The sequence below is a fragment of the Aethalodelphis obliquidens genome, unplaced genomic scaffold, assembly GCF_003676395.1.
Source record: "Aethalodelphis obliquidens isolate GAN/ISIS:26980383/991018 unplaced genomic scaffold, ASM367639v1 scaffold3, whole genome shotgun sequence".
NCBI classification, from domain to species: Eukaryota; Metazoa; Chordata; class Mammalia; order Artiodactyla; family Delphinidae; genus Aethalodelphis; species Aethalodelphis obliquidens.
The window spans coordinates 49,653,300-49,681,158 of record NW_020837947.1 but is presented as its reverse complement, the minus strand read 5'-3'; the positions used below and the strand labels follow the sequence as shown (position 1 = coordinate 49,681,158).

At 42.0% G+C, this 27,859-nt stretch overlaps 1 protein-coding gene across 2 annotated transcripts in view; it reads left to right on the top strand.

Annotated features, from left to right (window-relative positions):
- ARMC2 (armadillo repeat containing 2) overlaps nt 1-27,859 on the top strand; it is a 107,036-nt gene that overhangs the window by 52,568 nt on the left and 26,609 nt on the right. For both annotated transcript variants that reach the window (XM_027089039.1, XM_027089050.1), the window contains 2 exons: nt 13,776-13,921; nt 17,880-17,979. In XM_027089039.1, the coding sequence (XP_026944840.1) occupies nt 13,776-13,921; nt 17,880-17,979 (246 nt within the window). The remainder of the gene's footprint in view (nt 1-13,775; nt 13,922-17,879; nt 17,980-27,859) is intronic.

The following is a 27,859-nucleotide window of genomic DNA, read 5'->3' as shown; positions in this document are numbered from 1 at the left end:
CTTCAGAAACATTATTTTCATGCGGACAGTGTTATGGAGTTATTTAAATTTTTCCCTCAATGAAAATAGTTATTTGGGTTATATAATTATTATGTTTCTTGTTAAAATGCAAAAAAGAAGTATGAGGAAGAGTGTAAAAATCACCTGAATTATTTTCACCCTTAGATAATCTACCTCCAACATTTTAGTAACCATTCTTCCATGCATTTTACATGCATATATATTATATACACTTACATATGTATAATTTTATATAATTCTTGCTTTTTATCATGAACTTCCTCTTTCTAAGGGTTGTTTTTGCTTGTTTCCTGTCACCCTCTTTTCCTCCTTGTTTCTCCTCCTGGTTCTCCCTGTTAGCCAATATTGTTCACACAGATGTGCTCAGCACCTTTTAATACACTCATAGGTTTTCTCTTTTTTTATATAAATTTATTTTTATTTATTTGTTTTTGGCTGCGTTGGGTCTTCATTGCTGTGTGCGGGCTTTCCCTAGTTGCGGTGAGCAGGGGCTACTCTTCATTGAGGTGCGCGGGCTTCTCATTGAGGTGGTTTCTCTTGTTGCGGATCACATGATCTAGGTACGTGGGCTTCAGTAGTTGTGGCACGTGGGCTCAGTAGTTGTGGCTCGCGGGCTCTAGAGCGCAGGCTCAGTAGTTGTGGTGCACGGGCTTAGTTGCTCCGCAGCATGTGGGATCTTACCAGACCAGGGCTCAAACCCATGTCACCTGCATCGGCAGGCAGATTCTTAACCACAGTGCCACCAGGGGAACCCCACTCATAGGTTTTCAAAAATGGGATATTCTGTGCACATCTCTTTTCTATTTTAACAATACACAGTAAAAAAAACTCAATAGGCTTATTCTTTTTATTGGCAGCATAATATTCTGTGATGAAGATGTACCTCAAATTCTCAACCATTCTTCCATTGAGATAGTCTGCTTTTAATTTTTATGTAAAAGCTTTTGGAATTCTTGTCTTGTTTTAAAAAGCTCTTTCATATATACATAGTTGTCCCTCAGCATCCATGGGGGACCTGCCCCAGATACTAAAGTCCACAGATGCTCAGGTCCCATACTCGGTCCTCTGTATCCACAGATACAGTACACCGTCCGTGGTTAGTTGAATCTGTAGATGCGGAACCTACAGATAGGAGTGCTGACTGGATATATGTATATGCATTTATATATTTATACATAATTTATAAATTTAAAAATAAAAACAAATATATAAATGTATTTGTATAGAACAAAAATATATAATTAAATCAGTTGGTATAAAGGAGAATTGAGTATTATTGTGACCCAAAATACATCAAATCCAGAGCTAGGACCTCTGGTATGCCAGTATGTACAGTGCACTTCTCCCTACGCTCCTCTCCTTTCCCTCTTCCCTTGCTTCGGCCTCCTCACACGCAAACTGACTCAGTGGGTCAGATGCCCCTTTCTTGTCCCGAGGTCCTTGCGTCCCTCTAGGGTGTGGGGGAAAGGGCACTGTAGTAACTCCCTCCTCGCTGCCCACCACCACGCACCGGGCACTGTCATCATCTCCAAAGCCTTCCTCTGAACCTGCCTGGGATCTGGCGGGGGAGGGGCTTACACAGCCCCAGGCCTCTGTCAGGAGCGCAGTCAGCAGCCCACATCCCAGTCCAGCAGGAGAAAGGGGCCCATTATTGCCTCCACCTGAGAACGTGCTCCTGCTGTGGTCACCAAGAGCCATTTGTGTCAACTGTACACTGTCACTATGTGTATGTACGTTTACAAATTTGGGGGAAGGGAGATGTTGTTTTAGGGTATTTCATTTGCAGAATCCCCTGAACTGGACATTCCCTTGTGTTTAATTAAAACAAAGAAAAACTGTTTTGTATCATCCAAATGATAAAAATGTAAGCAACTTGACTTCACTATAAGAACAGATGAAAATCTCTACTCTTGCGAATGTGTCGCACTGACTGGCTTTTTACCAGCTCGCTCATGTGCACATTCACCCCAACAGATCTGACCATGGGCCGAATTGTTCAATTACACCAGCCTTCAGAACCAGTAACTCTAGCTCAAGGCATTTTTTAAAAGCAACTTTGTTCAATTGAAAAAATAAATAAATGACTTGCGGCTGTACTAATAGAATAATGTCTGTAAGCCAGAGAGAACACAGCAAGGCAAAAAGATAAGGGCAGGACTTCCTCTCCTTTATGACTTTAACTGCTGTTAAACTTTGTGCATTCTGCCATCCGACCCAGTGCTAGAGTCGTCCTGTCTCCCTAAAGCAGCCCTGTTGGAGGCCATTGAATGAGTAGAAGGCGTGTGAAGCTGGGTCCTGCAGGTTGTGTAGGATTTGGGAAACTGTCACCGAGGAAAAGGGATACGGTGTGTTTGGGGGCTGCTGAAAAGGTAGGTCTGTCCAGAGCAGAGAGTTCCGTGGGGGAGGCATGGGAGGTGAGATTCAGAGGCTATGGTCATGGGCCTCGAATACCAGGCTGCAGAGTGCAGACTTGGAGTAACACAGAGCGGCTGGAGGTCAGTGCAAGGGGAGGAGGAGATGAGATCAGAGTGGCAGACAGGTGGGCATGCGCAAGATGTTAAACTGATAAAGGCCGGAAAGCTGAAATGTGGCAGGAGGAAAGTGTGTCAGTGGTACGGATGGATTGGAGGGTTAAGATCTCACACACAGCAGCCCCAATTAAGAGGTGTTGCTGCAGTTATTAGATTTTAGAGTGATTATAATGGAGCTAAAGCATCGAGATCAAGGAATGGGCACGAAAGAAAAAAAGCTCCTCCACAGCATAGGGGCCAGTGATGCTCAGAGGAAAAGATACTGAAGTGTTGAGATTTTTGAAAGTTTCCTTTGCATTGTTTCTTACATATATGTATTTGTGTACACGTACATATATGTTTATTACTGCACCACTGACATCAAGAGACATTGATTTCACAAGTGTTTGTGCGGTGGCTGCTCTGTGCCAGGCGTGCTTTGGGTGGTTAGTAAGGCAGTGGAGGGCAAGAGAGCTGCCAGTAGGGGCCTACTTTTTTAATTAATTAATTAATTAATTTATATTTGGCTGTGTTGGGTCGTCGTTTCTGTGCGAGGGCTTTCTCTAGTTGTGGCAAGCAGGGGCCACTCTTCATCGCGGTGCGCGGGCCTCTCACTGTCATGGCCTGTCTTGTTGCGGAGCACAGGCTCCGGATGCGCAGGCTCAGCGGCCATGGCTCACATGCCCAGCCGCTCCGCGGCATGTGGGATCTTTCCGGACCGGGGCACAAACCTGTGTCCCCTGCATCGCAGGCGGACTCTCAACCACTGCGCCATCAGGGAAGCCCAGGGGGCCTACTTTTTGATGATCCGCATGTCCAGATAATAGTATTCTGATGCCCTATTCTTTGACAAAACTCTGGTACTTCCACGAGTTCAGTTCTACCTGTCAGGTGCTTAATAGCATTTTGAGGAGAGGATGATCGTTGGTGCTCAGAGGGACCAGCACCACTTCCCACTAAGTGGAAGGATTAATATTCCCAGTCTGGCAAAACTGGAGACGGGAGTTTGTCTGCAAAATCATTAGCGTAAAGAAGGTTAATCTGTGCATGATCACTAAATTCCAGAATGTTAGGCTTTCGGGAGAGCTCCTTGAAACCTGGAAAAAGAGAAATACAGACCAGATAAAAGGCTAGGCCCTCTAGATTCCAGCATTAAATTGCATCACTTAAGGAGGTGACACAGACGAAATAGGGGATTATCAGGAGGTGTTAGGGTTCATTTCTGGCTTATAAGGCCCAACAATTGGAAAGGGATAATACAGGAACTGAGGAAAATTCCTGGAGTCACCTCCATCAGAAGGTCTGTTGTAGTTTCCATCGTGCCCCCTTTCTGGGGACTGGAGAAGAGTCTTTTGTATGCGTCGCAGTCACAAACAAGCCCCAACTTCCCTGGTGTCTCATTTGTCCTCTTGTGTCTTGGGGACACTATGTACAAAGCTGCTTTACCGTAATTGAAGAAAATCTCAAGGTACTCCCATTTACAGTTAGGTAATTTGTAGGTATACAACGTAACTATTAAACCCAGGTTGATTTAAACTAATGTTCCTATTTTTATGGATTCCTTTGTATTTCCAGCCTTTTCTTCTTTACAGCCTGACCCACTTGATCTTGAGTTCAATTCTTAGAGAAATATATTCTTTCCCTGCTTCAGATTTAACTTTTTTTTTTTTCCCACCAGGGAAGCCCCAGATTTAACATTTTTGAAGTTAGAACTGTCTGGCACCCCCCACCGCCCCCAGATAACGTGGTTTCTTTCCTTCGTCTTACACCTGGTCTCTCTTCTCTGACCTCCAAACCTGCCGCCCAGAGGGTCCTTCAAGTCCTAATCTTTCACCCTTCTTGCTCAGTACAGCTCCACTGTCCAATTCTTCCTTTTTCTGAGCGGAAGTTTCTCAGGAAGGTCGGTCCTCCCACCCCTTGGCAGTCCCTCTCCTCCACTTTGGCTCTAGAGTGTGGGGAAAAGGAGAGTGAATTAAACAGAGATTTGACCCTGGGTAGCTCAGAAAATGATAATGTTATTGTCAGAAATTAGAGGGTTACGTAAGGGAACTGATTTGGCGAGAGGAGGGAGGGAAATGATGTAATTAGCCCTCGTGTAAAACTTTAAGGTGCCAGCAGAACAGCCAAGCGGGACTGTCCGGTGGGAAACTGGAGAGAAGACCCCGTGCTTAGCAGAGAAAGTAAAGCCAAAAAAGCAGACTTAGCGTCATCTACATGGAGTTGACCGTTGAAGTCAAGAAAGACGATGATACTACTCAAGGGGAGAGTAGAGGGAGAGAGTAGGGCTAGAGGAGGGCTGAGGACAGGTTCCATAAAATGGCCAGATTTGTGGAATAGGGAGAGACAAGAGAAGTGACCAGAAAATTCAGAAAGGACAGTGTGTGGAAGAGGGTAGAGATTTTAAGAGCAAGGATTGGTCAGCTTTGGCAAGTGCTACGGCAAGCACACGGGGGAAGAGGAATTCCGCTACTGTGTGGGGCAATTTGAGTGGGCAGGTGGGGTCGCGTCCTGTTGCAGGGGGTTTGTCCACACTCTCTTTAAATCTTAAATGATTTCTTTATCTCTGCACTTTTAAATTAAGAGATGTTTTGGGGGCTTCCCTGGTGGCGCAGTGGTTTGAGAGTCCGCCTGCCGATGCAGGGGACGCGGGTTCGTGCCCCGGTCCAGGAGGGTCCCTCGTGCCGCGGAGCGGCTGGGCCCGTGAGCTATGGCCACTGGGCCTGCACGTCCGGAGCCTGTGCTCCGCGGCGGGATAGGCCACAGGGGTGAGAGGCCCGCGTACCGCAAAAAAAAAAAAAAAAAGATGTTTTGATATAGTTGGGTTTTTGCTTTTTAATTTCTAAGCCCTAGAGTAAACTCCCCACCTTGGCTAATGCGAGTTCACTCCTGTATTGTGTATTCCACGTCCCGAGCACATGGTACTGTCGTCTTCCAGAGCCCTGATGGTCCCTCTGGCTTTGTGCCCGGCGGGGACAGGGCTCAGTGCTGCCTCATGGACTAGTGATGGGAGCATAGGCCTGAACTGGCGGTTCAGCTCTGACATTCTGTGAGCCTCGCCCTCCTCATCTCCCAGTGACTGGCAGTGCCTGGGGTAGAGGGTAGTCAGGCGAGTTAAACAAGATGATCTATTGAAGCACCTAGAACAGGACATGGCACGTAGATGGCACTCAGCAGAAATTTATTAAACAAAGTGAGATCAGAATTACCAAAACTTGAAGCTTCGGGCTTCCCTGGTGGCGCAGTGGTTGAGAGTCCGCCTGCCGATGCAGGGGACATGGGTTCGTGCCCCGGTCCGGGAAGATCCCACATGCCGCAGAGCGGCTGGGCCCATGATCCATGGCCGCTGAGCCTGCACGTCTGGAGCCTGTGCGTCTGGAGCCTGTGCTCTGCAACGGGAGAGGCCACAACAGTGAGAGGCCCGCGTACTGCAAAAAAAACAAACAAACAAACTTGAAGCTTCAAAGAGCAATTATTTCTGATAAGAAAAAATTAATCACAACAATTAAGATGACAGAGTTAAAGATGGATTTCATCTTTGTGTATTTTGTGTGTGTGTGGCTTTCCTTTTTATCTTTTAGTTTGAACTCAGTATAGGTTCACAAGATGTTGCAAAAATAGTAGAGGGGTCCTATTTACCCAGTCACCCTGCTTCTCCCAGTGATGACATCTTACGTAACTGTAGGACATTATTAAAAGGGGGAAACTGATATGAGTACGATACAATTAACTGTTTTACTTATTTGCATATTATTTTTGAGATTAGGTGAGTCTCTTTTTTTGTCACAGTATTTAATTTGGTTATTAGGCTTGCTAATTTTTTAATGATGTATTTGTTAGTGGGAAGGGGAGCTATTTCTGCTTATGAGGTTTCCTTCCTATAAAGGAATACCCAGTAGTGTAATGACCACTCAGTCATCCAACTGGCATGAGAGAGCAGGCAGTCAGAGCCTACTCTTCCCTTTCCTGGGAAAGGGCTACATATAGGCAACTCTTGTTCAACTTTGACTCTCCACGGATGGCATACCTAAAGATTTGGGGGCAGTCAGAAGTCCCAAACATGTAACGCCTTGGGCTTTGAATTAGAAATAAGAGAGAGACTAAGGCAGATGAGGAAGAAAGTTGAAGGATGTAGTTTATAGCTGAGGTGGGTGTGCTTTCTAATCCTGAACCCCTGAATCAGATTTGCCCACCCAGTCACAGGCCACGCCTGCCCCAGGAGGAGCAGAGGAGAACACCTGTGCTTACCAAGCAGGAAGTGAGGGGTGGAGAGTGACCAGGAGATTATGCTAAGAAATGTCACCTCACAAGGAAGGAACATCAGGTGTGGGAAGTAAATATTCCTATGCCACCTGCTTCCGGGGAGAGCCATTTGCTTTTCAATTGCTGTCATATCTGCTCAGTCTCATCTCTTCCCTGTAGACATATTAGTTGTGGCAATAAAGAAATGTCACTAACTTTAACATGTAATTCTGAAAATCAGTGTTACTACTCTGCAGTTCTTAAAGCATTATCTTTTTCAGACTCATTTTCCTTATTTTACTGCTCTGGCATTCTATGTAGTCTAGATGACATTCAAATTTCAGCTGTATTGATACATATAATGGCCACAACTGGAAGAATCAGCTACCTGCCCATTTTACCAAGGTAACTGACATAGTGGCAGTAAATGGAGAAACAATAACAAACATAGGCAAATGTTAAATAAGAGTCTCAAAGTAGGGCACTGGAGCTTGAGGGCAGAACCATTTCCTGCAGAAGTAGGACACTCATGGTAGGAATGTGCCAAATGGGCTCCACAGCCAGGCACCAAGCATTGCTGAGGATTGCGAATTAATATGACTTTCACATGCATGTATCTTAACTCCAAGAAAATGCTTAGGACGTTTTGGAACTAGTGGTTTCATGTATATAGTGGCATCTTACAATTGGTTTCCTTTTTCTCAGGCAGAGCTGTACTAATCATACATGAGACAATATGAAACTTCTTGGGTTACCACATGGGCTCTGGTTTTGGCATATATGTGGTCTCGATCGGGCACAAATCCAGAAAATGAATATGCTTTCATTAATAGAGGGAGATGGTTTTGCTGAGGTTGGAAAATGGTGTGGCTTTGGTCTTAAATCATTTGACACTGTTTGTGGTCTCTGGCGGCTGTGTTTATTCTTTCACATCATCAGCGGGAAGTGAACCATTTTGCAGTTGGCAGTTAAGTTGAGATAAAGCTCTAGGGATTTTGGTTATGGATATTCCAGATGATTGAGCAATAAAATGAATGCTTTTAGGAGACAGTCAAATGGAGCAGGGGAGACAACAGATGAGGAGTCGTTAGAGCCCCAGATGCCCACCTACCTGGAGCTGGTAGACTTTCTGAGCTTCAGTTTCCTCATCTGAAAGTTGGAGCTCAGGATACCTTTCCTGTCTACAACATTCAGGGAGCAAATGAGATCAAGCTCACAAGATAGCTTTATAAAAAATAAAGTAGCTGCTCATATTTTTTTCATAATAACATTCAATGTATAAAAATAAAATGACTCATGATGCTAATTTTGGTAGAGGAAGCATAATAACTTTCAGACTGTTAGTGCAATTTTCAATTGCATTATGTTCCAAAGTTTTCTTTGAAAGCCGGTTTTTTGAAATTGGGAAAATATTTCTCCAAGGAATAATACCATGATTGACGGTGAAGTTCCTGGGCTAGCCAAAGAGCCTGTTCAATTTCAGATGCACCTAAATGGGAATTCTCTGGTGGGCTGTGAGCTGCAAGCCCCTCTGATCTGGGCCAGCTCTGATGGCTGAATGCCTCCTAGGGCAGAAGAATCTGGTGAGTTCCCTGGGGACTGAGGACTCTGATGGAGGGAGAGTGCAAAGGGAGTAGAGAAGTCATCCACTCGAGAAATGAGCAGTATATGGAGGCCCAGGTGGACCAACCAGCCCTCCCCACTGTGCGCACACCCCCCTGCAGTAGAGAATGCTGGGGATGAGGCCACAGCTGCTGGGCCTGCACTGTCATTCTTCAGTTCATCGATCTAAATCAGGAGGGCCTCATATTTTAAGGCAAATATTTCATGTGTTTGCTTAGGTTTTTCAAATAATTAATAATTGGAAACATAATTTAAAATCGATAATGAAGTACCTAAATTGATTTTTTTAAATGCTAAATCTTTTGAATTCTAATTTTGCTTTACTAAAATGCTTTTTGAGCCCTTATAAAATAATCACTTCTTGATAGAATTTTTCCCTTTAAAATGGCTCTCCCAATGTTGACTGCATGGTGAAGACTTTGAGGCCCAACTAATTCAGTGTGAGATAGGACAGCTTTGCCAAACTCACCAGGTGTTTTACCTGGAGATGCTGATTGAGGTTGGGGCCCAACCTGACGATCAAGGAGTTTGGGGAAACCAGAGAGAAAAAGCTGCCCCAGGAAAAGTGAGCACCACAAAGCTGTAGCGTGTGTGTGGCACAGTCATTTTCCAGCAGTAGATTAGCGACCAGAATCACACCAGCATGTTTCTTCCCTGATACATACCAAACGTTTAGGTCCCCTTTTGTCCCAGACGTCATCTAACAGCTGCTAATAAGCAAGGACACTTAAATTTTTATCAATCCTTTTTGTGGATTACCAGTTCCATATTCTTCTCCTTTTTCTTCTTCCCACTGGTCGCCTTCTGACTCAGTATATCTGTCCCAAGGGGTTGCACATTAAGTGATGGGAAAAAGAAGAATGGAAACTCCTGTTTTTCAGTTTGCTCTTGCTTGGTGAGATGACAGTTCAGAGGTTGGGAATTGTTCCAGTAAAGTCCTTTAGAAGCTAAACAAGCATCTGTGTATGCATCTGACTTCTACTTCTTTTTCTTTTTTTGTCATAAAGTGTTTGACATGGCTTAAAAGATTATATGCAGTAAAATAGAAGAGTACATAACTCAGTGGAATTAGGAACAATATAAACTAGAATAGAAAGTTAAGAAAGGAACAGATACATTTCTCCCAGCACGAAGCTCGGACTTCGGTGAACTCCTGCTTTGGGTGCAGGCCCAGTGGGTGGGCTTTCCTGCCGGGTGGAAAACAAAGACTCAGCGGCAGAGCACACAGCTCATTAACAATTTCTGCAAATACATCTCTGTTAAAAAGTTGGAGCGAGGCTGAGAGTTAGGTGGGTTGACTTGGAATTTGCTTTTACTGTTACCACAGTATGTAGCTAGACTCTCCTCCCACTGATCTCTTTATATTTTTCCCAGAAAAAGCCACTTGTCTGTGCTCAGCGTTCAGCCCCAGCCCCTCCCGCAGTGAGATCATTGGCTCACAGCCAGCCTTTCAAATGGGGGGCCTTCACGGCTGCATCTGCCTGGCGACCTCCTCCTGACCCTCCTCCCCGGGGATTTAAGCTCTGGTTTACCACCAGCCCTCTGCTAATGCCGGCACTTTCTTGTCAGAGGCTTCTTAAAGGGGAAAAGCCTCCTTTTCTGTCTCCTGTCTCCCTTGTCCCTTCATTTCCTTCCTCCTCCTCCTTTCCTTCTTTCCCTTCCTCATCCCCTCTTCCTTCCCTTCTCCTGATGTGTATCATCCAGTAAGCTTTTTTTTTTTTTGCGGTACGCGGGCCTCTCATTGTTGTGGTCTCTCCCGTTGCGGAGCACAGGCTCCGGACGCGCAGGCTCAGCGGCCATGGCTCACGGGCCCAGCCGCTCCGCGGCATGTGCGATCTTCCCGGACCGGGGCACGAACCCGCGTCCCCTACGTTGGCAGGCGGACTCTCAACCACTGTGCCACCAGGGAAGCCCCATCCAGTAAGCTTTTTATGGGCATATTTATTGTCCTCTGGGTAGGAAAAGGAATAAGAAACTGTTTGGACTGTGGAGGAGCTCACAGTGGGAGAGAAGGTACCTGAAACTAGTGGTTAGGAGTCTGTGATGGGTGTGGAGCAGGAAGGTCTGTTCACCTGGAAGAGAAGCAATCAACCGCTGAAAAGTCTTCACAGAGGAGAAGTGAGCCTGAGCTGGGTCCATAAACCCGAGCAGGAGGTGAGCACGTTGGAGAGGGGGCGGCAGAGTGTGATGGAGGGGGACATTCTGGGCAGAGGCAGTGGTCCGTTCAAAGGCTTGGAATTGTGAAAGGATGAGGTGCGGAGTCTGAAAGATAGAGAGGGAGGAAGGGGGAGGTGAAGGAGATGAGCTTGAGGGGGGTGAACCGCGCTTTAGAGAGTGAATAGCCTTTAGGATATGGATTTTGCCCAGTAGGCCACCGGAAGTCAGAGGAAGTCTGAACAGAGAAGGTTGGGTTTCAAGATGCTCCCTCTGGCAGCAGGGAGATGCTGTGGGGAGATGAGCCCAACAGTGGAGAGAGTGGAAGGAGCCCATGCGGGGAGTGTAGAGTTTGGGAGAGAGATGAAATGGGCTTAAACAGAACCAGCAGCCTTGAAGATGGGAAGAAGAGGTAGAACAGGTGATCAATCAGCTGTTGAAAGGGAAGGAGGGAGAGGAGTTAGGAGCCTAGGAAGGAGCTGCTGTCGTGAATGAGATGAGTAGGGAATACACTAGTCCCCCTCCAGGAAGTCCATTTTTCTTTCATCGATTATTTTTTTATTCCTCCGCTCCTTTTAAATCATCTTAAAATCCATCTACCTGAGATATTGTCTGATTCATCCATGGTTTTCTGAATCCCAACCTTTCTATTTATACCAGTGTTTCCTTTGTAGATATTAATCCATTCGTCCATTCCATCAACAAATGTTTATTGAGGACCCACTGTGTGCCAGGCACTAGATTTGGGCCTGAGGGGCACAATGGTGAAAAGACAAAGTGTATCCCCTCACTGAAGCTTCTAGTATAGAGAAATAGACAATAAAACATAATATTAAATAACCTAACATGAAGTAGTTTGTGGGGGGGTGTGTGGTATGAGATGAAGTTTGAGGGGTTGGCAGGAGTCAGACCATACCAGGCCCTGTACACCAAGGTCAGGAAATGGAGTCATATTCTAGGAGCAATAGACAGAAAGCCAGTAGGGCTTAGGGTGACAGAAAGCAGAAAGGCAAGATTCTGGAATGTGTCTGAAGTTTTGCAACTTGAGACACTGTGTTGATGCTAGTGTCATATATTGAGGCATCACTATGTATTTTTCAAATGCATGGTATATGTTTCATGTATATTATTCTGCTAGCATCACAACTGACAAATTTGGAAACATTCAACTCACTCAACTCCCTGTGCTCCATACAATGTGTTTGATACAGGCAGTAAATAGATAGGGATTTAAAATCAGGTGATGTGTCACATATAAATGTGTGCTTCCACTCTTGATTGGGGCCATTTATAAAAGTTATGTATTCGGGGCAAAAGAACCATGAGCTGTCTTAACTTTTTCTAATGAGGTGAGAAAAAGGGTTGAAAGGGAGAAAAAAAACTCCACCAAAACTGAGGTTGAAACAAGAAAATCTCCTAAGAAAAGTCTGGTCCCTCCGGCTGACAGCGCCCCCTGCCAGAGGTTGAGTTAGGGAGCCAGAAGATGACAACAGATTGAGGTGCCCAATCTGTGAAGCCTTGGGGGCCAGGGAAGGGGAGGCGTTTGTGTGCACCGTGGGTGGAATGAATGTTCCATGATCTGCCACGGTCTCTGTCTGTCTGGTTCAGGCCAGGATTCACTTGGGCATCTGTGCTGTTTGGTGTCGGAGTGGGGAAGCCTCTAAGTTTCCCTTTGGATTGACATAAACCAGCAGTGGTCCAGTGCCTGGGCTGTCTCTGAAGAAGGAGAACAGGTAGAGCCAGGATCCGATGATGAGAATTTTCCATTTTATGGCAGTGATGGCTTGAAATGCCTAGAATGGTTTGTTAGCCTTCCTTAGCTTAAGAGACTGCGTTGTAGATCTCTGGTAAAGTGGAATGCTAGAATAGTTTGTTTCCCCTCCAGTGTTTTGGATACTGAACCTTTCAGGGAAGAATTTACTAAATTGCTACATAAGTGAATTGACTACAAAAGACTTGCACACATTTATTTGAAACATTAATTTTATTTTCTCTGCTTTAAAAGGTAGTGGGTTATATTTTAACAAAATCTTTTTGTTGCGGTTGTTACAAAGGAAAACTAATCAAAGGTACATGTCATCTTAATAATTGTTTTCAAAGTTTGTTAATTATGGCTTTATATTTACATAATGCTCTACAGTGTACAAAAACAGTGTTACATTTTTTCCACCTGATACACACAACCCTGGCTGGTGAGCAGGGGTTGTAACCCCCTTTTCACAGATGAGGAACTGAGGGAGCTGAGGAACGAGTGAGCGCCTCAGTCACTTATTTAGGAAGAGATTTCGGACTTGAATCTCCATCCTTTCACTCCACGGCCAGCGATCTCCCTTCTTCTGCATTTTGGGTGTGAAGACCCACAACAAAGGCGGGGATGGGACCCATGACTTTTGAGCTCCTGTTAGTTAATCAGCAGTGGCAATGCCACTCGTGCATCTCATGTCATTGAATCCTAATAACTCCAGGGCAATTATCACCATCCCCGCTTTACTGTTGAGAAAAATGTGCTCTGGGAGGTTAACTAACCTAAACTGGTGAGTGGTAGGGCTGGGATTTGACCAGGCCATCCAACTTCCAAGCTGACTTTCTTAACCAGTAGCCTGCCTGTACTATCTCACGAGGAAAGATCACCCTGCATATTTAAAATTATTAGATAACAGCAACTTTCATTTTATGGATTTATTAAATTGTTCTCCACTTTCAAACAAGGGTTAAAGTACATAGCTTTTCTGAACATTTTTTACAAAATAAGACAAATTTGCAAGACATCAATTCTTGCCACTTGGAAGAGAATGAGACTAACAGTCTTAAATATTCTTTGGCTACAGCATTGTTATTTGATGGTATTTATAAGAATATGGAACAAGGAATTTCTGTCCTGTGGAACTCTTGTGGCATGTCACAGGATCAGTGGATGATCTTATGACTTCTACTAAACCCAGATGACGATTTGCTTAACCCTGGGGTTTTGGTATACTAATTGCTTCTTAACACGAATATTTCATTCATTACTTTTGAACCAAAGTAGGCTTTCTTTGTATTCATTTCTTGGTTTTCATTTTGTGCTACTTGTGCATATAGGCCCATGTTCTCTGATGGGAGATGCATAACAGGGCCTCGGTTTAGCTACTTATGTAGCGAAACTTATGGTATGAATTATGCTGTGCCGATTAGTGTTGCTGTATTTTCTAATTTTAAAAAATGACACTAATGTGTTTTTTTTCATAGATGACTGCTACGCTGAGAAACTTGGTTGACTCACCACTAGCAAGAAGCAAGTTGCTAAGCATCAGTGCCCTTCCCCAGCTCTGCACGGTGATGGGACAGTACATAGGTGACAAGGAGGTCTGCACCAATGTTGCCAGAATATTCAGGTAGGTAGACTAGGAAAACAAAGTAGCCTTACAAAAATGCTAATGTTTAGATTTAGGGGGTTGTTTTTAATATTTGTGTGTGTGACTGGCAAGGAATCCTGTTTTTACTTTTTATGTCACCTCAAAGAAAAGGTAAATCTAGTGGCCTGAGTTTTTAAAAAAATGATTTAAACTAATGACTTCATTTCTTACGTATTTCTGTTGTGATTCTAAACTCATTGATTTTAAGTTACTGTAACTAAAGTTGTGAGTTGTCCTAGTATTTTTACAAAACAAACAAACAAACAAAACTTCCTCTCAGCTTATTGGAGATAAAGAGCTATATCACAAAACATGGCAAACCTTCTGGTGCGCTTGGAAGCAATGCTTACGGATTTTAACTGAAAATGGAGGCCATTGCTTAGAAAGACTGATCTGACTTAATTTGTAATTGAAGGTCATTTTATTTCAGCTGTTTGGGTGAACTTTGGCTCACATATTCACTAGTCATGTTTATACTTACTTTTCTCCAGAAGCAATGATCACCTGAATCCAGGCTGCCTCAAAGCAAGATGTGGCTAAATTTCGGAACTGTCTTTAAATTATGCATTTATATTTCTTCCCTCACTGCTCTTTGCCATTGTTTTTACATAATGATCCTTCTCAAGAGACCTGGGCCTTTCTTGAACTATAATATTGTAGTTGTTTAATGAAATACAAAATTTCCTGAAGACTGAATTGCTAATTGACCCCAATATGAGGATGTGAGTCCAGCTTTGATCTTTTAGCACTGTGCTTTCCTGTCTGGGTACTTCATTCTGGGTACTTAGTCCCATTTTGAAGCACTATAAAATCATAAAAAGTTTATTTTTGTATATGGTGGCATGTAGAGATCCAATTTAATATTTTTTTTCCCCACGTGGACAGTTTTCCCAGCACATGTTATTGAATACACCATTCTTTTTTCACTGTGTTTGAATGCCTAGTCAGTAGAACACGAGGTTCCATATACTTGCAGGCCTGTTTGTGGACATTCTGTTTGGTCCGTCTTCAGACCAGTTCCATGCTGTTTTTACTATTCTGGATTTAAGTCTTGCTGTAGGATAAGATGACTCCCTCATTTCTTTTCTCCTTTAAGATCCAAATTCTTATTTTCTCTTCCTCATGAATTGGAGAATCAGCTAAAGTCCATGACAGGAACTTTGGATTTTTTTTTCATGAAACTACATTGACTGTGTAGAGTATCTGGCACAGACGTGGGGATAATTGATTAGCATCTTTATGATATCGAGTCTTCCATCCACAAACATTTGTGATGTCTTCTTCTTTTAATAAAATTGTATAACTTTCTCCAAAAAGATTCTGTACATCTTTTGTTAGATACATTTCTTCACGGTGCTTGCTGCAATTATGAATGCAGTCTTCAAAAAAAACAATTCTAATGAGTGTTGCTAGTGTATATGGATAGTATTGATGTTTGCTTATTAGTCTTGTATCCAGGACATCTTTTTGGTACGCGGGCCTCTCACTGTTGTGGCCTCTCCCGTTGCGGAGCACAGGCTCCGGACGCGCAGGCTCAGCGGCCATGGCTCACGGGCCCAGCCGCTCCGCAGCATGTGGGATCTTCCCGGACCGGGGCAGGAACCCGTGTCCCCTGCATCGGCAGGCGGACTCTCAACCACTGCGCCACCAGGGAAGCCCCAGGACATCTTGATTAACATTAGGTCTAAGAGTTAGTGTATAGAGTCTCTTTGATTTTCTATGCAAATTATATGCAAATAAGTCTACTTTTGGGTTTTTTCCGATGATTACAACTCTTGGCCCCTGTCCCTACCTTTTTCTTGGGTGTGTGGCTTAGGATGTCCAATACAAAGTTGTGAGAGTGTTGAACCAGCTGATTTTCTCCTGAGTTGAAAGGAAATATTTTTGTGGTTTTGCCAGTTGAAATTAATGTTTGTTGTAGGTTTCTGTAGATACCCTTGGACAGTTAAGGAATAATTTTCTCTCATTAATGGATTTTAAGTTTCCTTGAATACTTGCCTCGAATGTATTTTGATTATGTGGATTTTCTTAACAGATTTTCTCATGTTAAGCCATTATATATTGCTAGATTTGCTTAACTAATATTCTGTTTAGTATTTTTCATCTATGGTTATGAGTTACATTGACCTGTATGTTTCCTTTCTCATATTGTCCGTGTCTGGTTTTAGTGTCAAGTTTATACCAGCCTCATAAAATGAGCTGGGATATATTCCAACATTTTCTCTCTTCTAGAAGAATTTCTGAAAATTAAACTTACCTGTTTCTTGAAAAGTTTGTAGAACTTGCTTGAAAGCTGTTTTATCCTGGTGTGTGTATATGTGTGTGTGCATGCATGCATGCATGCATGTGTGAATGTCATTGACAACTGATCCACTTTCTTTAATAGTTATATGTCTAGTCATATTCCTATTTCTACTTGATTCAGTTTCTAAAAGTTGTATTTTTATAGGAATTTGTCCATTTAAGTTTTCAAACTGTATAAAGTCATCCCAAATATTCTATTATCCTTTTAATCTCTATTCTATCTCTAATTATGCCCCTTTTGTTTATGTTATTTATTTAAGAAATACTTATACAGTGCCTACTATGTGCCAGGCAATGTTCTAAGCACTTTCCAAATACTAATTCATTTATTCCTTATAACAGCTTTAAAAGGTGGGTACTATTATTATTATCTTCATTGTACATATGAGGAGACTGAGGCATAGAGAGGTTTGGTAGTTTTCCCAGGGTCACACAGCCATGATTTAAACCAGGTAGTATGGCTCTAGAATTCATACATTTAAAAGCTATGTCACACCACCTCTTCATTTTGATATTGATTTTTATTCCTTATTTTGATGATTTGTGATGTTTCTCTTTTTCTCTTGATGTCTTGCCAAAGGTTTGACAATTTATTAGTTTTTGTGAAGAACCAACAGATTATTGAACCACTCTGTTGTATGTTTATTTTGTATTTTATTCCTTCTGTTCTTATCCTTAATAATCCCTATCTTCTATCCTTTTGGGATACATTATATTTTCTTCTGTTTTGATTAGAAATTCCTCTCTTTTCAGCTTTCTTAAGGTTATAAATTTTCCTCTAAATACTGCTGTAGCTGCATCTCACAAATTTTGATTTGTAGTGTTTTTGTTATTATTCAGATATGTGTTTTTCTATTTTCTTATTGATTTGACCCACAAGCTATGTGTTTTTAAATTTCCAAAAGTAAGTTTTTTAAACAATGTGTTTTTCATTGATTTCTAATTTAATTGTACTTTGACCAGAGAATGTGATCTGAGACACTGGTTCTCTGAAAATTTACTGAGACTTGTTAATGGCCTGGCACATGATCAAGTTTTTAAAATATTAGTGATGTTTTACCTATTAATCTATCACTTAATGAGAAATTTATGAACATCTCCCAATTTGAGGTAGGTTTGTCAACTCCACCTTGTGAGTTTCATTGTTTTCTTGCTTACTTTTGAAAATTTGAAGCTATTTTCAAGGCTTTTTGCCTTAAGGTCTATCTTGCCTGATATTAATATACCACTAACAGCCTAGTATATTTGAGCATTTTAACATTTACTTCTACTGGAGTCCCAGGAGATTGGTTGATATCCAGCCAGATTTTGTGTAAATTTCTTCACTTGTGTTTTCTGAACCACATGGGCAGTGTAAATTCATACCTTGTACATGTGTTAGAGGCTTCAGGTTTCTCTTTTTCAAAGAACTTGAAAAAAAATCTTCCCTCCTCCCACTCTGTGCCCCCGGAGTCTAGAGCAGACAGCGCGCCTCCTTGAGGCTTCTCTGGACCGGTGTGTACAATATTTCCAGACTGCTTTTCATGCACAGAACAGTGCTTTGAAGGTCTGCATTTAAAGTGACCCTAGGTATAGTTGAACTTTATTGAAAAACAAAGTTTATTTTTATTTTTTCCATTTGACATTTCTGCAGCAAAGTTACTACTTATCATGACTGCTGTGTAGCCTTGGCCAACTACTCCAGATGTTATGCCTTGTTTTTGAATCTGATAAACAAATACCAGAAGAAGCAGGTCAGTTTTTCATACATTTAATTCTTCAGTGTGTCTTTGCATTGGTGTATTTGTGTAAGCCCATGTTTTTTTTGTTTTTTAAATATTTATTTATTTGACTGTATTGGGTCTTAGCTGCGGCACGTAGGCTCAGTAGTTGCAGCCGGCGGGCTTAGTTGCCCCGCAGCATGTGGGATCTTAGTTCCCTGACCAGGGATCAAACCTGCGTTCCCTGCATTGGAAGGCAGATTCTTTATCACTGGACTGCCAGTCAAGTCCCTGTGTAATCCCATGTTGAATAACTTTATGTTTTGAATGTATAGGTTTCTATTAGAAGCTTCCATCCACCGTGTAACGAGCTTCCCCAGGAGGCAGAATTCCATGGAGGAGGTGGGGAGGGAGTAGTTTGAGGGAGAAATGGCCTCAGTAGGATGTGGATGCAGTAGGAGGATTCACGATTTGGGGTGCAGGGTGGGTGGACCCCCCCCAGTGTTGCTCCTCCCAGTGATCTGTGGACCCGTACATGAGAGGCATCTTTGGGTGGGGTGGGGTTAACCGGGTTATTTCCAGGCCCCACCCCAGGCCTGCTGAGCCAGCTGGGTGCACATGGGCCTAGCCATCTGCACTTTAACAAGAACTGCAGGGACTCCTGATGCAGACTAAAGTTTGGGATCTCCTACGCTGGATATAGTCTAAAGATTCTTCTGGCCCTGAAATTCTCTAATTCCTTGACACTGCTGTATTTAGAAGATGACATTTCTAGGTAAGTATTTAAAGGAAATAATTTGGTTTTAATGGATCGGACAAAAATGTGTATAGCTGTTTAAAAAGAAAAAAAAAGGAAGAACTCACAAATGACTTCCCCTTAATAAAATTATAATAGTGCAAATGTTAAGTTTTATTAGAAGTTTTTGAATATTCGTTAAATGCAGTATATAAATAAAATGCTTAAAGTGACATCAACTCTTTGGTGGAGATGGTTTATACATGAAGACAATATATATTCATTTGAAATACAGTAAATTTTCAAAATCACATAGTAGGTATCACCAGTTTAAAACCAAATAATTTATGTATATATAAGACCATTTTAATATAAAGCTTTGTGTTTATTTATATTAACCATATCAAAACCACCTCAAAATATAATCCCTGTTTGCCACAAACAGCATTGAACTTATTCTTACCCAGCCAAGTACTTCTGCTGAGAATGACTAAATTTGTCATATTTTACACTGTTATCAGCTATTTATTAAATGGTTATTAGTGTCTTTTTGGTTATATAGATGGTAGAGAAATTTCTGTGCTCATATTACACCATTACTACATTTTAAAGGTGATAAAACTTTGCTTAAAGTGTTAATGTTTCTATTTAACTTTAAAAAACTGATTCACAAATAGGCACTTGAGTTCCTGATTCTGAGTATTTGGATTACAAATGCTTTCCCCTATGTATTCTGTATTTTCTTTAAATTACATACCTTGAAAGATTTCCTGGTATAAGAATTTGCTGTGTCAGGTGGAGAATGAATTTGATTAATGTACCTTAAAGTAGTCACAGTGTTAATTTAAGTGTCCATTAAGCATTTATTGATTTAGATTTTGGTACAATGTATTACCAGAACTCTAATCTTTAGACAAGTGAATTAACCCCATAGGAGCTTAGGCACTCCTAGTCCTCGTTTTCTTTTTTAAGGAAAAAATTAAAAGGGTAGAAAAGATAGTTTGCTATAACATTAAAAGAAATTTTCAATATTATATCTAAAAAGGGATTTAGTTATGGATTTTATTTTGTAGTTCTGTTTTATGGGATTCCTTTATGGGTTTTAATTGTAGTATTATTTTATCATCATTGTTTCTCTTTTGCTTTGGTGTTTTGATCATGGATGACTTAGATTAGACATAACCGGAGAAGATGTTTTCAAATGTGGATGAAAGAAAACACTTCTGTTTTACGGTTTGATTTCAAGTTATGTCGTAACCTGTAATCTGTTTGAAAAGGAAGAAAATCCATCAGTTCAGTACTGACAAATAGCCCTGTTGTCTTACGGCATTATGAGCACATAACTGTTTCTCTGATTGTAGCTTAGATGATGGTCATATTTAATAAACAGTGAAAAGTCCTGGTATCCTGCTAATATTAGATACTTGAGATGTCAGTATGGTTAAGGATATGCTTTTTCTGGCTCAAGGGACTAAATGTCTTAAAGTTTAATTGGCATAAAATTTTAACGCACTTCTTACTGAACTACTTTTCCCTTTGGACCAATAGTTGTCTGTAAAGCAAAATTGGTGTTTAAAGGCCATATTCTTCTCTATTGATTTATGTTTTAATTTTGTGTTCCTGTTAAAGTTATTTTGGTCCAAAGAAGAATAAAGAGCACCTTGCAAACTAAGTACATTAATATGTTGTTTTCAGAACCATCAAGGAAATGTGTAATTTATCCCCTTAATCACCAAAATTATTTTAATCATTGTGGTAAAATCATATTCAAATATATTGCATATTTCCTTGCCTTCTTAGAGGATATTAAAAATAATTTAACCTCTTCTTGATGCCAAAGGTCAATATTACAGGTATTAATTGTTACTCTAGAGGTTATTTGTCCTACATTGGGAGCATGAGTCTATTGATGAGGTTCTTTAATGTCTGTTCTTCTTGTAGATTTCTCTCTCCCTTTCCGTGGTTGTTAACTTCGCCTTTGGTAATCATTAACTGTCTTTTGCATTTATTTGCAATTAGCAGGGGAACCTCATAACCAAACTTGTTAAAAGTAACACCTAAATAGTCTAAAAATTGGACATGAATAGGTTCTTAGCGAGAAAGGCTTGAGGGACTCTCTGATGAAGTTTCTCTTGTCCCTTCTCATCTTCAAAAGACAATTCGTGTTTCAAGATGTAGCACTCATGTTCCCTTCTCTGTGAAGCCTTCTAAGACCAGCCAATTTTTCCTTCATCAGTGCTTCATTTTATTTTTAAAATGTTTGTAGCAGCTTTATATGTAATAGTCAAAAACTAGAAACAACCAGATGTCCTTCACTGGATAAATGGCTAAACAAACTGTGGAATATCCATACCATGGAATACTATTCAGCAATAAAAAAAAGAGTGAACTATTTATACACACTACAACTTGGACGAATCTCCAATTATGCTGAGTGAAAAAAAGCCAATCCCAAAAGTTTACATACTGCATGCATCATTTTGAAGACTTTAATGTAGCTAGCACACCCAGTTAGTATAGCCAGAGCTAAGGACCCAAGCAGTATGTCCCTGACCTCAACCATTTCACTATTATTAAGAAAAACTAACAAAAACTTAGAACTAGGGTGTGGGGTAGGAGCCTAGATGTCCTGACAAAGTCATGCTAGGGCATTAATGGGCAGGGCTTAATTCTCAAGGAGAATATATCTTTGTTTAAACTTGCTGTTTACTATATGATTAGAACCCAGACACTATAAAGTTACACATTAATTTGTAGATTTCTCTCTGGTAGACAAGATAACCTCAAAGTTATGTTTTGTTACCTTTAGGCTATTAGCCAGGTGTGTATCTAACCTAGTAATCTTAATTCTAACATTCTTTTTAATGCCTGTAAACCCCTCTGTTCTTTGATTGTTCGTGGAGCCCACTTTACCATTGTATTGGCTTCCCTCATTAAATGAGATAATTTTTTAAATTGTGTTAATTTTATATTTCTTTGAGAGCCATGTTAACTTTTTAAAAATTATACTTTGACTCTATATTGTCTTTTACTTATGTAGAAGAATGAAATATTACAGTTTTGAACCATCTTTGATTTTTTTCTAGTAAGAAAAAATATGTATAATTCATATTTTCCTCAAAACCAAAATATTTCAGAAGAGCAGGGAAATTGTTCAGGCTACAAGGAAGTAGTTATGTGTCCCAGCTATTTCCTAAAATCACTAACCAGAAGCTCTCATAGGTCTTTGTAAATATTTCTTCTGTGATTCTCCAAATGGTTATCATTTGCGTAGCTACCTCACCCACTGTTGGGATTTCCTAAGGACACAGTCTTTGTCTTTATAAACCTGAGATGATTCTTGGCATAACAGACTCATGATAAAAGTGCTGAAAGAATGAATTTTGAGTATGTGAGATGCTTTGGAATCTGTAAAGTATTATACAGTATTTTTTTCTAGTCATCTAGTACTTCTTCCTTAAATGTTTACTTTCTTCTTCCTACTTTGGAGGAGGAAATAATTTTCCCCACATTTTTCACGTCGGTGGGCTGCCATACACAATGGCAAAACAGAAATGATGGATCTTAAATTACTTTGGACCAGCACAACATCTTAGGTTCCTGTTCCCCTTGACCCAGGTGACCAGTTGGATAAGATTTGTTTTTCCTCTTTGCCTAGTGATAAAAGTGATTTTCAGAAACCGCACACGACATTCTGATGTGAGCGTATTAATCTTTGGTGGCTCAAACTTTGCTCCATCTGAGGTTTACTTGGACGCTGAGGCTTTGAACTGATCTTTGAAACATATACCAGTCCTCCAGCAACTTTTAAAATAGAGTTATTACTTCCTGGAACTATTTTTGTTTCAGCTCTAGGAAATGTTTCTCTTAGGCTAACTTGGATTGTGGACACATATGTACTTTGGAGACTTTATAGTCTCTTAATGTACACAGATATCACCCAGGGATTAATAATCAGAAAGAGTCTATAGACTTTGTTCTGAGAGGTTAGTGTTGCCTTTGTCTTAAAAGTCTGAAGACTACATTGGCAATTGGGAGATTTCATTTTTCTGGGCCTTAGCCATAACATAAATCATGAATCATGGGGAGGGGGAAGGGCAAGCGGTGACGAGGCGAGAGAGTGGCATGGACATATATACATACTACCAAGCGTAAGATAGATAGCTAGTGGGAGGCAGCCGCATAGCACAGGGAGATCAGCTCGGTGCTTTGTGACCACCTGGAGGGGTGGTATAGGGAGGGTGGGAGGGAGGGAGACACAAGAGGGAAGAGATATGGGAACATATGTATATGTATAACTGATTCACTTTGTTATAAAGCAGAAACTAACACACCATTGTAAAGCAATTATACTCCAATAAAGATGTAAAAAAAAATCATAAATCATGTTATGGCTAAGTATATTTTCGAAGAACATAGAAACAAAAATCTAAAACAAACAGAAAAAGAAAAATCCTCTCTAGTAATAAATGAACTGTCACCTACACACACCTCTTTAAGTGTTTTTTATCAACCAGGTGAGGAGCTTGGCAGGAAACTGCCCAGCCACTTCCACAGTCCACCCGGGAGGAAATCCTGCTTGGAACTAGGTAGTACGAGAGCTGATGGCTGATGGGAGAAGTAGGATATTTCCTCCCCCATCCGATGTTGTTTCCCATTAAAGGAAGAAGAAAAAAGAAACGAAATTGTTTGAGAAAATGTCAAAAGTAAAAATTGTTTTCCAGTTTTTTTTTTTTTTACATTATTCATATTCATCTCTTTTCAAGGGTAAAGTCTGACCAGCATATGAGAACGGGTCTTTTTGGAAAGTCCTTAATCTGTCTCTGTTGAGTCAGTTGATAATGAAGGGTAGGAGGAGCATTTTCACTTTTATTTTCTACACATCTGTGTTGTGGGAATTATTTACAAGGAACATGGATTCATACTATGTTTAAACATGATATTATAAGAACAGTTAGTAGGTATTAAGGTGGTGAGATTTCTAATTCTTTCTTGATTTGAATCAGTGTCTCCTAAACTTGCGGAGCTTTAAAAATATAGGTTCTCAGGGAACTCTACTCAGTGCCCTCTGGTGACCTAAATGGGAAGGAAATCCAAGGAAGAGGGGATATATGTATACGTGTGGCTGATTCTCTTTGCTGTACAGCAGAAACTACCACAATATTGTAAAGCAACGATACTCTAATACAAAAAATAAAATACAGGTTCTCAGGCCCCACCTGGGAGATCTTGATTCAGATCTGGGACAGGGCTCAAGAACCTATTTTTAAGAAGCTCCACAGGTGATTCAAATGAAGAGCAGGTTGAGAACCTGTGGTATACGTTATTAAGATGGCTCCTGAAAACAATTTTTTCCCCCGTATCAACAGCAGAGGGTTTTCTGCAAAACCTCAAGAGATTTTAAAGTGATTTAAAAAAAGCAGCCACACAGGGTCAGTCTTTCTCTACAGGCATGTGGCTGAAACTGAATCTGCCTCACAAAGTAGGAACCAAATTAGCAAGACATGCCAGGTGTTGGTGTAGGTTTCGCCAGTGAGTGGTGATAACCACATGCCTTGTGCCGTTTGCAACAATAGCTGAGGAGCACTTTCTTAGCCAGAGAAAATGAGATGGGTCATTAGACCCTTACAGGAATTTTCTCTGCCAGATTTGTGTCCAAACAAGTCATCTTGAGACCAAACCCAATTTGATAACTAGGCCATCGCACCGATGGGGCTTGAGGCACTAGTCAGAGTTGGCTACGGGGAAAGGTGAGCCCGGGCCCCCAGGACCCTTGAATTGGCTGCAGAAGGGAAGGCTCGTTATCCTCCGTTAGCTAGACAAGCACGAGCTGCTGTTGATGCATTTGTCAGTGAAACAACCACCAAGCTTTATGTCTGCTTTGCGACATTTCAGTAGATAGCCATACCTTAACCGTGTAAGTTTGCAACAGATAAAGTTGAGGGCGATTTGTTCATTTTAAATAACGCAGGGTTTGGTTTATAACACCCCCCGCCACACACAGCCCGTCAGTGACGGGGGCATGTCAGAATATGATGGCTGTGGTATAAGCCAAGGGTTTCTAGTTATCAACGGTCTCAGAGAAAAGGAATCCACTCCTCCCAGCTCTAACGAAGGACTTCCCCAAGGAGAACAAGGGAAGCTTCTTTGGCTCATGTCTGTCTCTGAGGTTGATTTGTCCAAGATCCGTGGTCCAACTAGTAACTCCCAGTTCCTACACACATAGAACCTGAGACCGAAAAATGCAGCACTTCCATCAGCTGGGTGCAGTGTGTAAGCTAGACTCTAACATTAAGTAAAGCATCTATTTAGAACGCTGAGTGAAATTCAATTAAATGGCAAATCTCATTTAGAAACAAGCACATATTGTATGCTTTATGGTATAAACTGCGTTTGGTACAACCAAATGTGCAAACAGATGGGCCTAGTGTCGAAGGCATGGGCAGGGGCTGGCCATAGCAGCCTTGTGAAGCAGACCCGCCTCAGGAGGTGCCTCTGACGTCAGCATTGCCGCATTTAGCAGCTCAGCAAAATACGTTTGGGTTTGCTTTTTTGGAAAAACGTGAAAGGATTTTCCCCCATTTCTTCTGTAAATATATACTGGGCAGGAGATCTGGTAAAATGTCTCAAATAAGACTTATCAGACTGGCACTATTTTGCAAAGGTCACAGTCCAAAAGGAATAACCTTTACCTACATTCCCATCACTTGTGTCCATTGAACAACTGTCTGTCTAACCCTCTCCACTTTTAGATATGGTCAACTTCTTGTGTTTCTTTTTTTAAACAGAACCTCCAAGTGCAGGGCAATCATCAGCGCCTCAGAGAGCACTGTCTGGGAATCCCCCGACATGTCCTTGCTTGTGCTGCTTTTAAAGTCATGCCTCTCTCATCCCGTTTAGACCTCTTCCTGGGCAAGCAGCTGTCTCCAGCCATGATGAACACTGTCTGATTTGGAGCGCTCAGGCAGCGTGATGTCGAAAACGAGACCTGGAATGTCTGGAGAGTATAGGCTGAAAGCAAAAACATCTGCCCTTTCTGGAGCTGTTCACCTCCAATGCAGCCACAGCCAAGGAGCAGGCCAGAGATAGCATGACCTCTCTCTGCCTCCCCTCCATCCTCTCTGGGGCCGGAGAGGATTGGTGAGGGAGGCGCCTCCACCCCTTCCCCTGGCGCCTTTATATGGTGACTTGGCTCCCCGCTTGCCCTCCGCCTCCTGCCTGGCAGGAGCGCGCCCCGTGGCTCTCTTCCCAGCCCCTCTGCAGGCACATTCCCAGTGGGTGCCGCGAGCGTTTGGCTGAGCTGGCTCCTTCTTTCGGCCTTGGCCTTGGTCTGTACCCCTGACCGGGCGGGCAGCACAATAAGCCCTTAGCTTGTTCATTCTTTCCAGCTCCTGCTGCTTTGCCCTTGTGGAACTGGCTCTTCCCCCTACTCAGCACGGAACCCAAATGCCTGATTTATGTCTGCTGCCTTAGAAAAGAACTGAGCCCAGTGAAATTCTAGCATCGTCCTGGTGCTTTTGAGTGATAGCCGCCTTCAGAAGCATACAGTGGGCGCTCAGTAAACGATTGTTGACGGAATGGATAGGTGGATGGAAGCATCGGGAATGATCTCTTCTGGTTTTCAGATGATTTTCTACTTAGATTCTGGTTTTGCGTCTCCAACATCTCAGATTCTTTCGCTTTGTATGGCTCAGCACTTCAGCAAACCATTGACCCACTTTCAGTAGCCTAAGATTAATTAGCATTTCTGCAGCGCTGCAGTCTGTCTTCCCGATTGGTAACATTTATCTGTTCTTCAAGCCCCCTATAAGCTCAGTTAATGTTGGGGTTTTGTTTGAGGGTGAGAAGTTGGATAGATGTTGCAAATTGCAAATCCTGACTGAGCTGTCAGATCCAGACTGCATGAGAACTTTTTAACCCAGATTTAAACAGGACATCTTGGTTAGTTTAATTTTCTGGTTAAGAGAGGGTTCTGATTTTAAGTCTGTTTACAGCTCTTTCAATTTCAACCCATTCTTGAAAACCTTTCTCAAATGTTTTCCTTGACTTAGAAGAAGTAGTCCTCTCCCAAGTAAGTAATGGAGTCTGCTGAACATCGTTGATTCTTTCTGTGACAGCTCGATATGGTTCCTTCCCCATGGTCAACATGATGCACATGGGCTGTTTGAAGGGTTATTTTAAGGTACTACGGTAGGAAGCATGTGGGAGTGGCGGAGGAGTGCGATCCCATTGGTGGGCCGTGGGTGGGGAATAACGTGAGGCAATGTAGAAGTGGTCACATGGGGCCAGATGGCGCGTTAGATGCTGGCTTTGGCATTTAATAGGCAGTGGATGTTTTTGAGCAAGGGGATGACGTAAGAGCTGCGCTTCAAGAAGTGGAGTTAACCTTGGTTGCAGAGGGAGGAGCCCGTCGAGGGTCTCTGACAAGAGTCTACAGACGGGGGAGCCAGGGTTGATTTTAAGACGACAGGTTGGAGGGAACTTGGTGACTGGCTGCTGAGGGGAGTGCGATAGGGAGGAATGGAAGATGCCTCTGGGGCTAAGCCTGGGGAAGGTGAGCAGGTGCGCTTAGGTGGTTTTGGAATCCATCTGTGAGTACAGAAGTGATTGTCCAAGTCCTGCCTCTTCTCTTCACCAGTGTGGAACTTTGGGGCCAGGGAGCCTCTTGAAGCCTCAGTTTCTACATCTCTGAGTAGGGGGGAATCTCCTCCATTGACTTTAGGCCAGGCGTTCTCACATGGAAAGTAACAGTCAACACGGTGGCTGCTGCTGGAACTGGACAGAGACCATTCTTTTCAGCAGTGTCCTGCTCCTTTTTTTGTTCCAGTTAATTTTATTTACAGGCATGGGGAGCCCATTCAGACTGAGTAACATGCTTGCTCATGAGGGCATAGCTTATGCTAAACCAAGGAGAACATCCCATAGGCTACACCTGGGATGCACAGTTGAGTCAGGCTTTGTCCGGTAGGTGTACCTGTCTGAGCTCTGGTTGGCCGGAGCTGTTGCTGGGCTGATTCCATTTTAAGCAAAATTAGAGTCGATATGAACTGGTTATACTAGACTGCCTTCTTAAAAAAGAAAAATAAGATTCTGTCTCCTGATTCATCTTCATTTTGCTGTTTCAAAACTACATAGTTGTGGTATGAATATGCAACTTTGTGTTCAGTTTAATAAGAA